Consider the following 12,884-nt stretch of genomic DNA (forward strand, 5'->3'; position numbering starts at 1 on the left):
CACAGGGTGCAATGTCAGTCCCCTTTCAATAGCGTGTGTGGCCACCATTATTTTGGATACAGGCAGTGCATCGTCGGCATATACTGCCTACCAGTCTTTGGATGGATTGCTGCTGGATTCTGTCCCACTCAGTCCTCAATGTCTGAAGCAGCTCTGCGCGTGTCCTGGCCCTGCCAACTACGCGTCTCCCAAGCTCATCCCACAGGTGCTCTATGGGATTCAGGTCAGGGGAGAGCGCAGGCCACTGCATGGTGTTGATGTTCTCGCCTTGGAGAAATGCAGTGGTAAAGCGAGCAGCATGGGGATGAGCGTTGTCATGCTGAAAGGTTCTCAGTTCTGGGTGGTCTAGCAGGAATGGCAGCAGATGAGGTCGCAGGATGTTATCCATATACCGCTGGGCGTTAAGATTCCCATCCACAACCACCAGTGGCGTCCTGTACCGGCCTGATATGGCGGCCCACACCATCACACTTGGGCCACCCCACCTGTTGGCTTGACGCATGCAACAATCGGCATATTGCTCGCCAGGTCTTCTCCAGACACGCTCACGCCCATCAGGACTGTCCACACAGAACCTTGACTCATCGCTGAAAGCGACCTCGTTCCACTGCGCCAAGGTCCACCGCTGATGCTGCTGGCACCATCTCTGTCGGTTGCGGCGATGGGCAGCCGTCATCACGGGGCCTCTGTATGGTCTTCTGGCAGTCAGACCATAGTCATGCAGTCGTCTTCGTGCAGTATCATTGGAGATCCGTGGGTTTGCACGCCCCGGAGTTTCTGCCGCAGTGCGGGATGCTGGACGGAATCGATCCCGCAGGTGACTTCGGACCATCTGCCTGTCCTGCCTTGCAGTGGTGACTCTTGGCCTCCCTGATCGAGGTCTGTCATCTGCAGAGTTGTGGAGGGTGTCTCTGTCCACCAGTGCCGATATCGTCTGGTGTGAACAGCCAAGGCGACGTGCCACCTCACGGTAGCTCAGTCCGCCTTGCAGCATGCCAAGGGCACGCTGCCGTTGATGCCTTGACAATCGTGGCATGTTGATTGAAATGCCCATTTTGCACTGGCCTTTTTAAAGCCAATATCAAGACATCACGCGCAGCTCATTAAAATCATCCCGTACCCCTTGGCTAATCACTGACAGTCAAAACGGCTGTTCAACAGCTGTGCTATGAAGTGACCATTGAAGGTTCAAGTGACCATCCGTGACCATTTTGTCTGACATTGAGGACACTATTGTCCACAAATAAGTTCACACATTTACTACACGCAGTGTTATTGTTGATATTTAAAGGTTTCAAAGGTGGTAAGTTTCTTTTGCGTTTCAGTATATATATATGCATGGATACAAAATCGAAGCTCGTGTAAGAGCTAACACATTAAACATGAAAACAGACCCATAAAACATCCAATGAAGGCAGCAGGAGACAAGAGGGGGGAGGGAGAGGTAAGCACACAAGCAAACAACAGGAGAGAACAGCGACGTCGGAAGATCTGTGGAAGGGAGAGCGTTGGGGGGGAGGGGAAGACGTACACTGTATAAAGCAAATGAACACAAGGAATTTCAGGAAAAAAATTGGAGATTGAAAGAGGCGGATTTGAGGTGTTTTAATGGGAGTAGAAAATATCAAGATTTTGGATGGGGGAAGATGAGAGATGGTGGTGAACAGCTGTTTTAAGGACCTGGACGGAGGAGTGGGAGTGAAGAGAGGGTGAGAGATTGTTCCAGAGGCAGGAGAAAAGAAGAATGAAAGAGTGAAGGTGAGCAGATAGTCTTGATTTTGGCAGTTTTACCAGAAGAGGGTTGCTGACAGATCTTGTGTGTCCTGCAGAAATATTTGGGGGGATGGGGGGTGGAGCAAGGCCAGAGAGGAGTCTATAGAAGACAGAAAGACCACCAACCTGCCTGTGGTGAGAGAGTGATAGGCCCTCAGAATCTGCTTCATCGCGGGAGATTCCAATGATTCTGAAAGCTTTGGTTTCAACCACGTGAAGCCGAGCTGGGTATGAGGCAAAAGCACCAGCCTAGAGGGGAGAGCAGTATTCTATTGAGCTGCTATGAGCATATATTCTATGGAAGCTTTGTATGTGGTGAGGAGCTCAGAAGTGCCCAGAAAGGACTTTGCATGACGGAGCATACCCAGTCGGCAACTGGCTTTGGAAGCCAGCTTGGAAATGTGGTTTTCCCAGGAACCAGACCCAAAAGACCCAAAAGCTTGAGCGACAGAACTTCAATGAGAGAATTGTTGAGAAAGTCGATGGGAGGGTTGTACAGATAGTCTTTTCGGAGAGATATAGTGAGACTGTGAGATTTGTCAGGATTGAAAGACATGTTCCACTTGTTTGACGAGTTTGTGATGTTATCCAGGTCTGCAGAGAGTGAGGAGGCTGCAAACTGCCGATCTGAGGGTTGAGATATGGAGCGGCAGAGAGTGGAATCATCAGCAAAGAGAAAGAGAGGATTTTCCAGAGAGTCGGAGAGATCATTCATGAAGACCAGAAAACGCTCATGGCCCAGAACACTGCCTTGAGGAACTCCAGCCTGGACAGGAAGGGGAGATGAGAGAATGCCATTCAGGGCAGCACGTTGACTGTGACCAGAAAAGAAGTCCGCAAGCCATGCGTGGAGGTTTCCATGGATACCATAGCAGGAGAGTTTGGTTGAGCAGGGCGGGGTGTCAGACCGTATTGAAGGCACGAGATATGTCAAGGGAGACTGCTCTGATTTCCTGTTTGGCATTGAGGACCTCCACCCATTGTTGAAACAGCAGAAGTATCATGTCCAGGGTAGAGTGACGTGGTCTGAATCCAAATTGATGATCCGAGAACAAGCCATTGGAGAAGAGGAAGGCGTTTAATTTCAGAAGCGATGATGGAATCCATGACCTTGCTGATTATTGGGAGCAGACTGATTGGTCTGTAGTTGCACGGATCTGTTTTTCCACCTTTTTGTGGAAAGCGGTAATGTTGGCTGATTTCCAGCTGATGGCAGCTGACCTTGAGCAAAAGAGAGGGTGAAGAGAACAGAGAGATGGCGCGATAGAGCATCAGACCAGGATTTTAGGACCTGTGGGCTGAGGTCGTCAGGTCAAATAGCAGAATCAGAGTCGAGGATTGACAGAAACTTCTCCATCTTGTCAGGAGAGAAGGACACAGAGTCCACGAGTAGCTGGGTTCGACTGGGTAAGGTGGGTACAGAGAGAGATGGGTTTGGGACACAGGATTTTGAGGCAAACACAGAGTTGAGGCATTCGGCTTTTTCATTTTCAGGGTCAGCTGTGTGACCGTTCGAGGTAAGGGAGGGGATGGAGGGGGAACAAACTCCAGAAATAGGTTTGATCAGACACAGGCAGCATTTGGAAGAGGGAGAAAGGTTTACGAGTTCAGTCTTGAGAGGAGAGATATATTGTTTTCTGGTTCCTCTGAGGGTAGACACACACTTGTTCCGAACTTTGTGAAAGGAAATGAGATTGCCTTCAGTTGGCTTTGCCTTCCATGAGGCGAAGGCAGTTTGTTTCAGGGCAACTGCCTCACCGCAAGATTCAGTGTACCATGGACGAGAGGAAGGGTATACAGCAACAAACAACAGGCATTTTAAGGCCATTTTCCCTGCTAGAGCGGGGGTTAGCCTTGCGGGCCCCATGACAATCTTTTCCATTTTGCCCTATTTTCTGCATCTCTCCTTGTTAACCCCCTTGCCCCCATTTCTTCTTCCACCATCTTTAGCCAAGTCTTTCTCGGTCTTCCCCGTCCTCCACTTCCTTCTACATTCATTTCCATCACTCTTCTCAACCAGTCACTTTCATCCTTCCTCAACACATGACCAAACCATCTCAAACTGTTTCTCTTCACAGCATCCATCAACAACAACAACAACATGCATTTTAAGGCCATTTTCCCTGCTAGAGCGGGGGTTAGCCTTGCGGGCCCCATGACAATATTCTCCATTTTGCCCTATTTTCTGCATCTCTCCTTGTTAACCCCCTTGCCCCCATTTCTTCTTCCACCATCTTTAGCCAAGTCTTTCTCGGTCTTCCCCGTCCTCCACTTCCTTCTACATTCATTTCCATCACTCTTCTCAACCAGTCACTTTCATCCTTCCTCAACACATGACCAAACCATCTCAAACTGTTTCTCTTCACAGCATCCATCACAGGCTCTATTCCCATCATCTTTCGCAATTCATCATTTGTCTCCCTCTCTCTCAACGATACTCCACACATCCACTGAACCATTCACATTTCCACCCTTTCCAGCCTTCGTTGCTGCTCTACGTTCATTACCCATGTCTCGCTCCCAAAAATCATAACACTTCTCACACATGCAGCATACACCTTCCCCTTCAGCTTCAACGACACTCCCCTCCTCGTCAGCACGCCACTCAGTTCCCGAAACTTCTTCCATGCACATCTCAGTCGAGCAACCATTGCCGAGTCTGATCCAGCTTCTCCATTCAGCATGTCTCCTAGGTAACAAAATGTTTTCACACCTTCCAGCTTCACGCCGTCTCCAAGATCCAACTCAACATTTCCTCCATCTGCAGCTCCCTCTGTGCACACCTTACACTTGAATGTAGCTGTCACACTGGTTAATGACCTTCTCAAACCACTACATTTTTGATGAACCCACTCAGCGCACATTGTACATTGAATGGAATTCACTCCGACACCCTTCCTGCACACAGCACACGGCCACTTCCCAGTTTTTTCCACCTCACCACATGCTTTACCACTTGCCATCACCTTCGTTTTTCCGATATTCACTTTCAGACCTTTTGTCTCCATACATTCCTTCCACTTGTTCATCTTCACCTTCAGTCCATCCATACTTTCTGCAATCCACACCAGATCATCTGCATACAACAACTCCCACGGTAATCCCTCCTTTACATTCTGAGCCAGCACATCCATCACAGCTACAAATAGTGGTGGACTTAGTACCGACCCCTGATGCACTCCCACCTTCACCTCAAACTCACCACTGTTCCCGTCCTTCGTCCTTACAGCTGTGTGCGCTCTTTTGTACATTGCCATCACTACTCTGATCATCCATTCCTCCACTCCTAACTTCCTCAATGCCCATGTCACTACTTCATGTGGAACCCTATCGAATGCTTTCTCCAGATCAACAAACCCAAGAAACAACTTCTTCCTCCTCTCCATGTACTTCTCCTGCAACTGCCTCACAATAAAAAGCGTGTCTGTCGTTCCTCTTCCTGGCATGAATCCAAACTACATTTCGTCAATCTTCACTTTCTTCCTTATCCTCCTCTCCAACACCCTTTCCAATACCTTCATTCCATGTTCCAATAACTTTATCGCTCGATACGAGCCACAGTCTAGAGGGTCACCTTTCCCCTTGTATAGAGGGACGAGGGTACTCAATTCCCAATCCACTGGAATGCGGCCTTCTTTCACCACCAGATTACAGATCTCTGTCATTCTCTTCACACCCCAACTTCCTGCTGCCTTCAACATATCTCCCACAACTCCCGTTGGCCCACCTGCTTTTCTACTCTTCATTGCTTTTATCGCTCCGCAACTTCCTTCTCGGTTATCTTCTCTGCCGGTCGTAAAACTGGGTTACTCTCTATGTTGCCATCCCATTCATTCTCTGCATTCAACAGTATTTCCATATATCTCTTCCATCTTCCTTTAATTCCATCTGGGTCCACAACGATTTGTCCCACTTCATCCTTCAAGCAACTCACCCCCATCACATCACACCTATCTTTCGCTATCTGCTTTGCAATCCTGAATACCGCTCTCTGACCCTCTTCCAAATCCAAGCGTTCTCCGAACATTTTCCTACATGCCTCCTGCGCCTTTGCTACCTCTTTCTTTGCAGCCTTCTTGACTGCCTTATAACTTTCATGCTCTGCCTTTTCTGACCCTATACCCTTCGCCTTCTGCCACTCCTTGAACTTCTTCCTCTTCTCGTCAATCTTCTTTCCAACTTCATCATCCCACCCCAATGTTTCTGAGTGCCTCGGTGGTCCTTTTGTCCATCCAAATACCTCACCAATGGCTCCCAACAGACTATCTTTCATTGACATCCAACCACTTTCAAGCTCAACCACATCATCCTCTACCCTACTCAGCCTCTGTTTTAATGCCTCCCTTACTGTCACCTCTTTCAACCTCCACACCTTCATTCTCGGTTGGTACTTCACCCGCCGAGCTCTCCTCGCACCTTTCACCCTTATGTCGCAGACAACCAAATGGTGCTGTGAAACAGCCTCCTCCCCCGGGATCACCTTTGTGTCCCGGAGGTGCCCCCTATCTCGCCTATGCACCAGCAGATAGTCAACGGTTGTCGTAGACCCACCTGACGTGTATGTAACAAGCTTATTATCCTCTTTCTGGAACTGAGTACTGGTTTCTGTTTTCCTTCTCCATTTCTCACACCATATCCGTAACCCCCATGAACTCCCTCAAAACCGTCCATGCTCCTTCCCACATGCCCATCTAGGTCTCCTCCGACCACAACAACTTCCTCATCTTTCACGTTTTCCATCAGCTTCTCTGTTGCACACCAGAACCTGTCCTTCTCTTCATCGCTCCGACCAACCTGCGGAGCATATCCCGAGATGACGTTCACCAAGAGCTTTCCAATAATCATTTTCACCATCATCAACCTTTCACTCACTCTCGTCACACTCACCACACTGTCTACAAACTCCTCAGAAAACAGGACACCAACACCATTCACGCCTTCTCGGCACCCTTGCCACACAAACTTGTATTTCTGTCCCCGCCTGCCCTTCACCATTCTCATACCACTTCCCTTCCATCTCGTCTCCTGCACACAACATATGTCCACTCTTCTTCTGACCAATACTTCCACCACTTCTCCTGATCTCCCTGTCATTGTCCCTACATTCCATGTCCCAAACCTCAGAAACCGATCTCCACGTCCGGCATCAGACGTTTCGTCGTCATGAATGGAGTGATTTCCACCCTTGCTTCGATCGGGTTCCCCACCTTGAGTTTTGAAGAGAGGGAGTTGGGTCTCCCATGGGGTACTTCGGGCTGTACCCTGCCCATATGTAGTTGTAATTGTCATGGTTCTCTTTTTGAGGCAATGTTTTTATGGCCGGATGCCCTTCCTGATGCCAACCCTTTTTCGTCGCCTCTTACGACACGTATGGATATGGTGTACCTATTCTAAACCGGGGTACACACCGGGAACGGGAGGAAGGGTATGACAACTGAAAACGAGATGGGATAAATCTGTGCATGAGAGAGAGCAGTTTACTTTGGAAGAATTCCCAGGAAGAGTTGATGTCAGACGCAGTGGAGATGGGAGACCAGTCCAGATGATTGATGGCTGCTTGAAGACTCTGCCAGTTGGCTTGAGTGAAATGCCAGACTCGTCGACACTGAGGAGGCTCTCTGTGCCAAAGAGATGTCCACTTTAACAAGGAAATTATCAGATGAACCGATTGGAGTGGAAGAAGAGCAGCAGACATTTGCAGGGAAGTTTGTCATAACTAAGTCTAGAAGAGAAGATGCTCCGTTGACTGAGAACCGGGTCGGGAAATGGACAGATTGTGTCTGTACCAGTTGGTCGCAGAATTCCTTTGCTGAGGTTCCGTGCTGGGGAGAGATGTACCCACACCCAGCCAGCTGGCATGATGGCAGTTGAAGTCGCCACAAATGAGGAAGGGAGAGTGCAGATTAGTGGATTGAAGCTCGTCCATGTTGTCAGACAGCGAGATGGAAATGGAGGCATCACTGTTTGGTGGATGGTACAACACACATGTGAACAAAAGTTGGGAGTGGAGGGGAAACCGTAGCCAGAGGTACTCCTGGGGGTGGGGTGGAGAGAGGGCAGTGCAAGAAGAGTGAGGAAGAGAGTTGTTGATGAAGATATAGCCACCCCACCACCAGAACAAGGCTCTGGTCTATCGTACCGAAGGAGCGAGTAACCAGGAAGAGATATTAAGGAATCAGAAACATCTTGAATGATGTAAGTTTCTTTTAAACAGATTAAGTCTGGTTTGTGAGAAGCAACCTCTATGGGGAGATCAATCCGGTTTGAGCGAAGGCCCCAGATGTTTGCGGTCCATACCGTTAAGGAAGAAGAAGAGGGAGGGTGAGCATTGGGTACAGGACAGGGGCGGGAAGGAGTAGTGTAAGATGGGGGTGAGAGGGGGATGTAGGGAGAGCTGTTGATAGTGTATCAGAGATTGCAGAAGAGCTTGGAGAAAGGGAAGGATGAGGAGGACAAAAGGTTTGATGGTGATGGGATGAGGCACAGTGAGGCATTGTTTGAGCAGGTCATTTGGTCATTTTCTTGATTTCTGCGTTGTTTAGGGCAAAATTTCAGAGAACTGACATCTCAATTAGCAATGCCTTTTCTTTTTAGTACTATACCCGGTCGCCATTTTGTTTTCTATGTTCACACTTGATGGGATTATTCGGTCATACCTGAGCATTACTTCCTTGTTTTCAATGATTTCTGTTGATTCACGCTTCAACAATAGGGTGGTCCAAAAATTTGAAGATTGGATTTTCATTTCTCCATAAGCCTGCCCCTATTCCTATTGAAAAAAGTAGTTGGTGGTGAACATTTTTGCTTGATTGGACAATATTTAGAGGTTGCTCAAAATGTTGACAAATTTTAATGAATAATAAGATACAGAATTTTTAGCATCATACATCAATTCATAGATAATTATCTATTTTCAATTACTCAAATTATTTATTATTGTTATTGTTGTTGTTTGTTGTAAACTAATAAATAATTATGTACAATGTACCATTGTACAATGCACATGTATGTTCAATATTGTTCATTGTTCATTGTTCAATGTTCATTCATATAGTCAAATTAAGATTAAAAACAAAACAGTAGATTAAACATTCATGTATTAATTTGACAATAAATCATTTATTGGAAAAAAATAAATCATGCATCAGAAAATATAAAATATCTATCAGAGACGATAAAACAAATCTATCAGAAGAATTAAAACAATGTAAACATCAGAATACACATAATTTGAATGATTTTACGTAACATTGTTTTCAGAAACTTGTGTTTCAAAACATTGCCTACTTCTTTGAGCACGACGAATTCCACTGGGTGACAGAGAAATGTCTTTAATGGTATGACCAAGAGATTGTGCAAAAGCACTGGCCACAAACATAGCATGCCGATCTGAGAGATTTACTCTGTCCAGAGTTGCCACTATTGCTGGAGTGATCACCTTGATGGGAGCCTTTTTCACCTGTTTGGCAGAAGATGGACTTTTGAGTTTGAATTCATTGTCCCCTGAATCGGAGCTTTCAATCTCAGACTCATCATCATCATCAACCACAGCCGATGTTGATGGAACAGATTGCATTGCTGTTAGAGTCTCAGCAGCATGTTTCTTCTTTCTTTTATCTTCATTCTCAAGCCTGATACGCTTTCTGTTCTCCTTCACTGCCAGAGTGTTGTCCACAGATCCCATACGTGAACTTGAGGGATCCTCACGCTGCATGATAAGGAATGCTTGCTTTGTCTTCTTCATTCGTCATTTTCTCAAGCGCATCATTTGGTGAGATATCGAAGAGGGATTGAAGATCATCTTTGAACATCTGCTCCTTCACTCTATAGTTTTCGAATGTCTTGGTTCTATTTTTCTTTACCAGTTTGTAGGCATCAAACAACTTCAAAAGTTGGCGCTCACAGGAATGTACTCTCTGCACTGGAATTCGTGCTTTCTCCCAGTATGCACACACAGCTTGCACACTAAGTTTGGCACTTTCACGAACTATATGATGTTCTTGTATGTGATGGTGCACTATTTTCTGCAATGTGTGTCCTTTGGTTGGTGCTCCCCCACATATTATTTCCTTTTCAGACTTGCCCAGCAACCAAACTGTGGAAGAGCTGCGAGTTTCTGCCATCTGAAAAAACAGGATAAATTTAAAATGTTATTTTTTGAGCAACCTCGAAATAAGTTCCAATTGACCTCATATTTGGTTCATATGATCTTTATAAACATAGGAATAAGGGCAGCCTTGTGGAGCATGGATTTTTAAAAGTATTAAATATTACATATATCTGTGGACCACCCTATTCAACAAGTTTTCTGAAACTAGGATATCGAGACTTTTGCAGATGTGCCAATGGATTACTTGACATACTTTATTGTGCCTTTGGGTGTGCAGCTGCTCTGACATGGGTTTTTTCCATCCTGATAGGAGGTGGCTCGTACTTTCTGTTTGTACCTTGCAGAACCTACACTTGTCCGATTGACTCTGTCCTGCCATTTTCTTAAAGCTATTGGTGTAGTGTCCTTGGTGTTGGGAATTTATAATGATTCGTTCTCTGTCCCAGTTGAGCTGACCTTTTCTGGGCCATTCCAATGAGCCTCCTTTATCTATTCCTAATCTGCCCAACTCTTATTTTTATACCTTCCTGCTCTTTTATCATTTTCCCAATTGTTGGTGTATATCTGCTGATATTTCGTTTCATATATTTCTTTCTTTTTTTTGCAATTGTTGGGGCTGTACTTGTTGTTTCGGTTTCTTGTGACATCTTCCATTCACACCTGTCTTTGGAAATTATTTGCAAGTTGAGTTAGGGATACCTTCTCTGGTTTGTTGTCTTTGTGTTTGCTTCCAAATTGGATTCGGTAGTCGGTTGCACTTTTTACGTATTCAGCCAATCCTTCAGTTGTCATTCTGTGCACTTGGTTCAGCTCCATCAGGCCGCTATCTCTTTGTCGTCTCAGCAGATACGTTGTCGGGATGCATTGATTTTTTGTGGATGGTGGGGAGTTTCCTTGTTTTGATATCCATTTTATTGATTTCTGATTGGACCCAGTTTATTTTTCCGCAGCTGTCCTGGAATACTGGTATTGCAAGTTGGTTTATGGTTTTGATTTTGTTACTTGGAGATAGGTATGTTTTCAGGATCAGCCTCGTTCTATGCAGGTATACTTTGGGAATTGTTTTGGGCATTTATTCATTCATATTTGGTGGCCATTTTCTACTCCGAGGTATTTGTATGATGCTTCGTCTTTTAGTTTCCTGTATTGTTGTATTTGTGTCAATTTTTATGTTCGTTTTTTTTGGTCTACCTTGTACGAATGTGCACTTGGCACACTTATCCAGGCCAAATTCTATATGAATGTCATCGGAGTACTGTTTCACTAATTTGAGTTGTTCTGCCAATTTTTCGTCGTTTGGTACAAAGAGTTTTAAATCATTCATGTGAAGTCGATGTCACCTTTTGTCTCTTTGGGCATTCTCGTATTTGATGTTAGGGTGTATCCATGTCCTTGCTTGTTAATGAGGTTGCTCAGTGGGTCCAGAGCCAGGCAAAACAGGAGGGGTGAAAGGCTGTCTCCCTGGAAGATTCCTCGACGTATCCTCACTCCAGGTATTTCGATCTTTCCTTCCGAATGCTGTAATATCAATGTGGTTATCCGAAGCTCCATTGCTTTCTCTATCAGTTTGATTAATTTGGGGGTTGATCTTGTACAACTGCATGCATTGTATCATCCATGAATGTGGGATACTATCAAAAGCTTTTTTTGTAGTCTATGCAAGCTGTTGATAATTTTGTTCTTCTTGTATTGCAATTTTGGAGTATGGCCTTGTTTAGTAGGAGGTGATCTATTGTTCCGTCGCATCCTCTTTTACATCCCTTCTGTTCTGCCTCTAGACCTCCTTGTTTTAGGTGATGGTATATCATTTTTGTGATGATTCCCATCAGGAGATTGTTCGTGTATGACTGTACGATTCTCGTGTCTGTGTTTGTGTGTAAAACAGGAATGTTGTTGACATGCCATGTACCCTGGTATTTTTACTGTGGTGTGTTGTATTACCCATCACAGTTCTGGATGTTTTTTCCAAGGTTGAATTGTTTTTTTGTTTTTTTTTAGGAAAGTTAACATACCTGTGATTTCCTATGATTATTCCAATACAGGAAAGTAAATAACCCTTCGTGGTGGTGTTTGATCCTGTGTTCACCCACAGCTTGGCAGATTATGTTGAGCACAACAATACAGCAGCCATGACTCTGGACTATCAAAGCTACCTGAGGGGTTACCCGACCTTGAAAGATTGTCCTTTTGTGTGTGCATGTATGCAGTGTTGATGGACAATTTGAAATTGCCGTCTATTGCAATGTTCTTATCTACTCAACTGGTGGCATGTATTGGCTCCCACCTGCAATCTACCGCTCGGCTTGCCCCATTGCAGTCACCTTCTTCCCATTCGACTGGCAGAACTGCACCCTCGTGTTTCGGTGAGCATCCCAATCGCCCAGTGCATTGTGGGTAGTTGGAATCGATGGCAGGACTTAAACAGTCGTTGGGTCCCTTTCTCTGCAGCACATTGACTCAAACCCAATGTGTAAAGATTACACTTTGACTTGATATTATATATAACATCTCGTCTCACTTCACTTGGGCAAATTCCAATGTAAATCATATTCCATATGGTTTCTGCTTGCTTTGTCACAGATCTCAGACATACAGTGCGAAAGAGATAAACATGGAATTGACCATTGAAAATAAAACCACAATCGAATGGATTGAAATCGATCCAGAGGCTTTCACAGGTAAGGAGTTCAAAAACCCTTTGGATCCTCACTGAACCCAAAAGGTGCACAGGTAACAGTTTTGGAAAATGGGATGTGATAAAATAGCACTTTCAACTTAAAGAGTACAATATTGTCATAAGACAAAATCAAGTAGCAAAACAAGTGTGTGAACATAGTGGTCAAAATAGTGGGCATGCACAGGTAAGAGAATTACATTATGGTCACGTAATTAATGGGAGAAATCAAAGCGAGACCCAAAGTTGTGGAACGCAGCTGGGCCTGGAGAGATGGGAAGTGGTGGAGTGATGTCCAAAGAGCGTGAGCCTGAATCACCATCCAAA

The 12,884-nt window shown here is 45.4% G+C and overlaps 1 protein-coding gene across 3 annotated transcripts in view; it reads left to right on the forward strand.

Moving 5' to 3' along the window:
* Nucleotides 1–12,884, forward strand: part of LOC137438466 (acetylcholine receptor subunit gamma-like) — a 71,173-nt gene that overhangs the window by 36,230 nt on the left and 22,059 nt on the right. For all 3 annotated transcript variants that reach the window (XM_068133570.2, XM_068133572.2, XM_078767598.1), the window contains 2 exons: nt 12,091–12,246; nt 12,464–12,561. In XM_068133570.2, coding sequence (XP_067989671.2) covers nt 12,091–12,246; nt 12,464–12,561 — 254 coding nt within the window. The remainder of the gene's footprint in view (nt 1–12,090; nt 12,247–12,463; nt 12,562–12,884) is intronic.

Source organism: Myxine glutinosa, chromosome 13 (assembly GCF_964187855.1).
Source record: "Myxine glutinosa chromosome 13, kmMyxGlut1.1, whole genome shotgun sequence".
NCBI lineage: Eukaryota > Metazoa > Chordata > Myxini > Myxiniformes > Myxinidae > Myxine > Myxine glutinosa.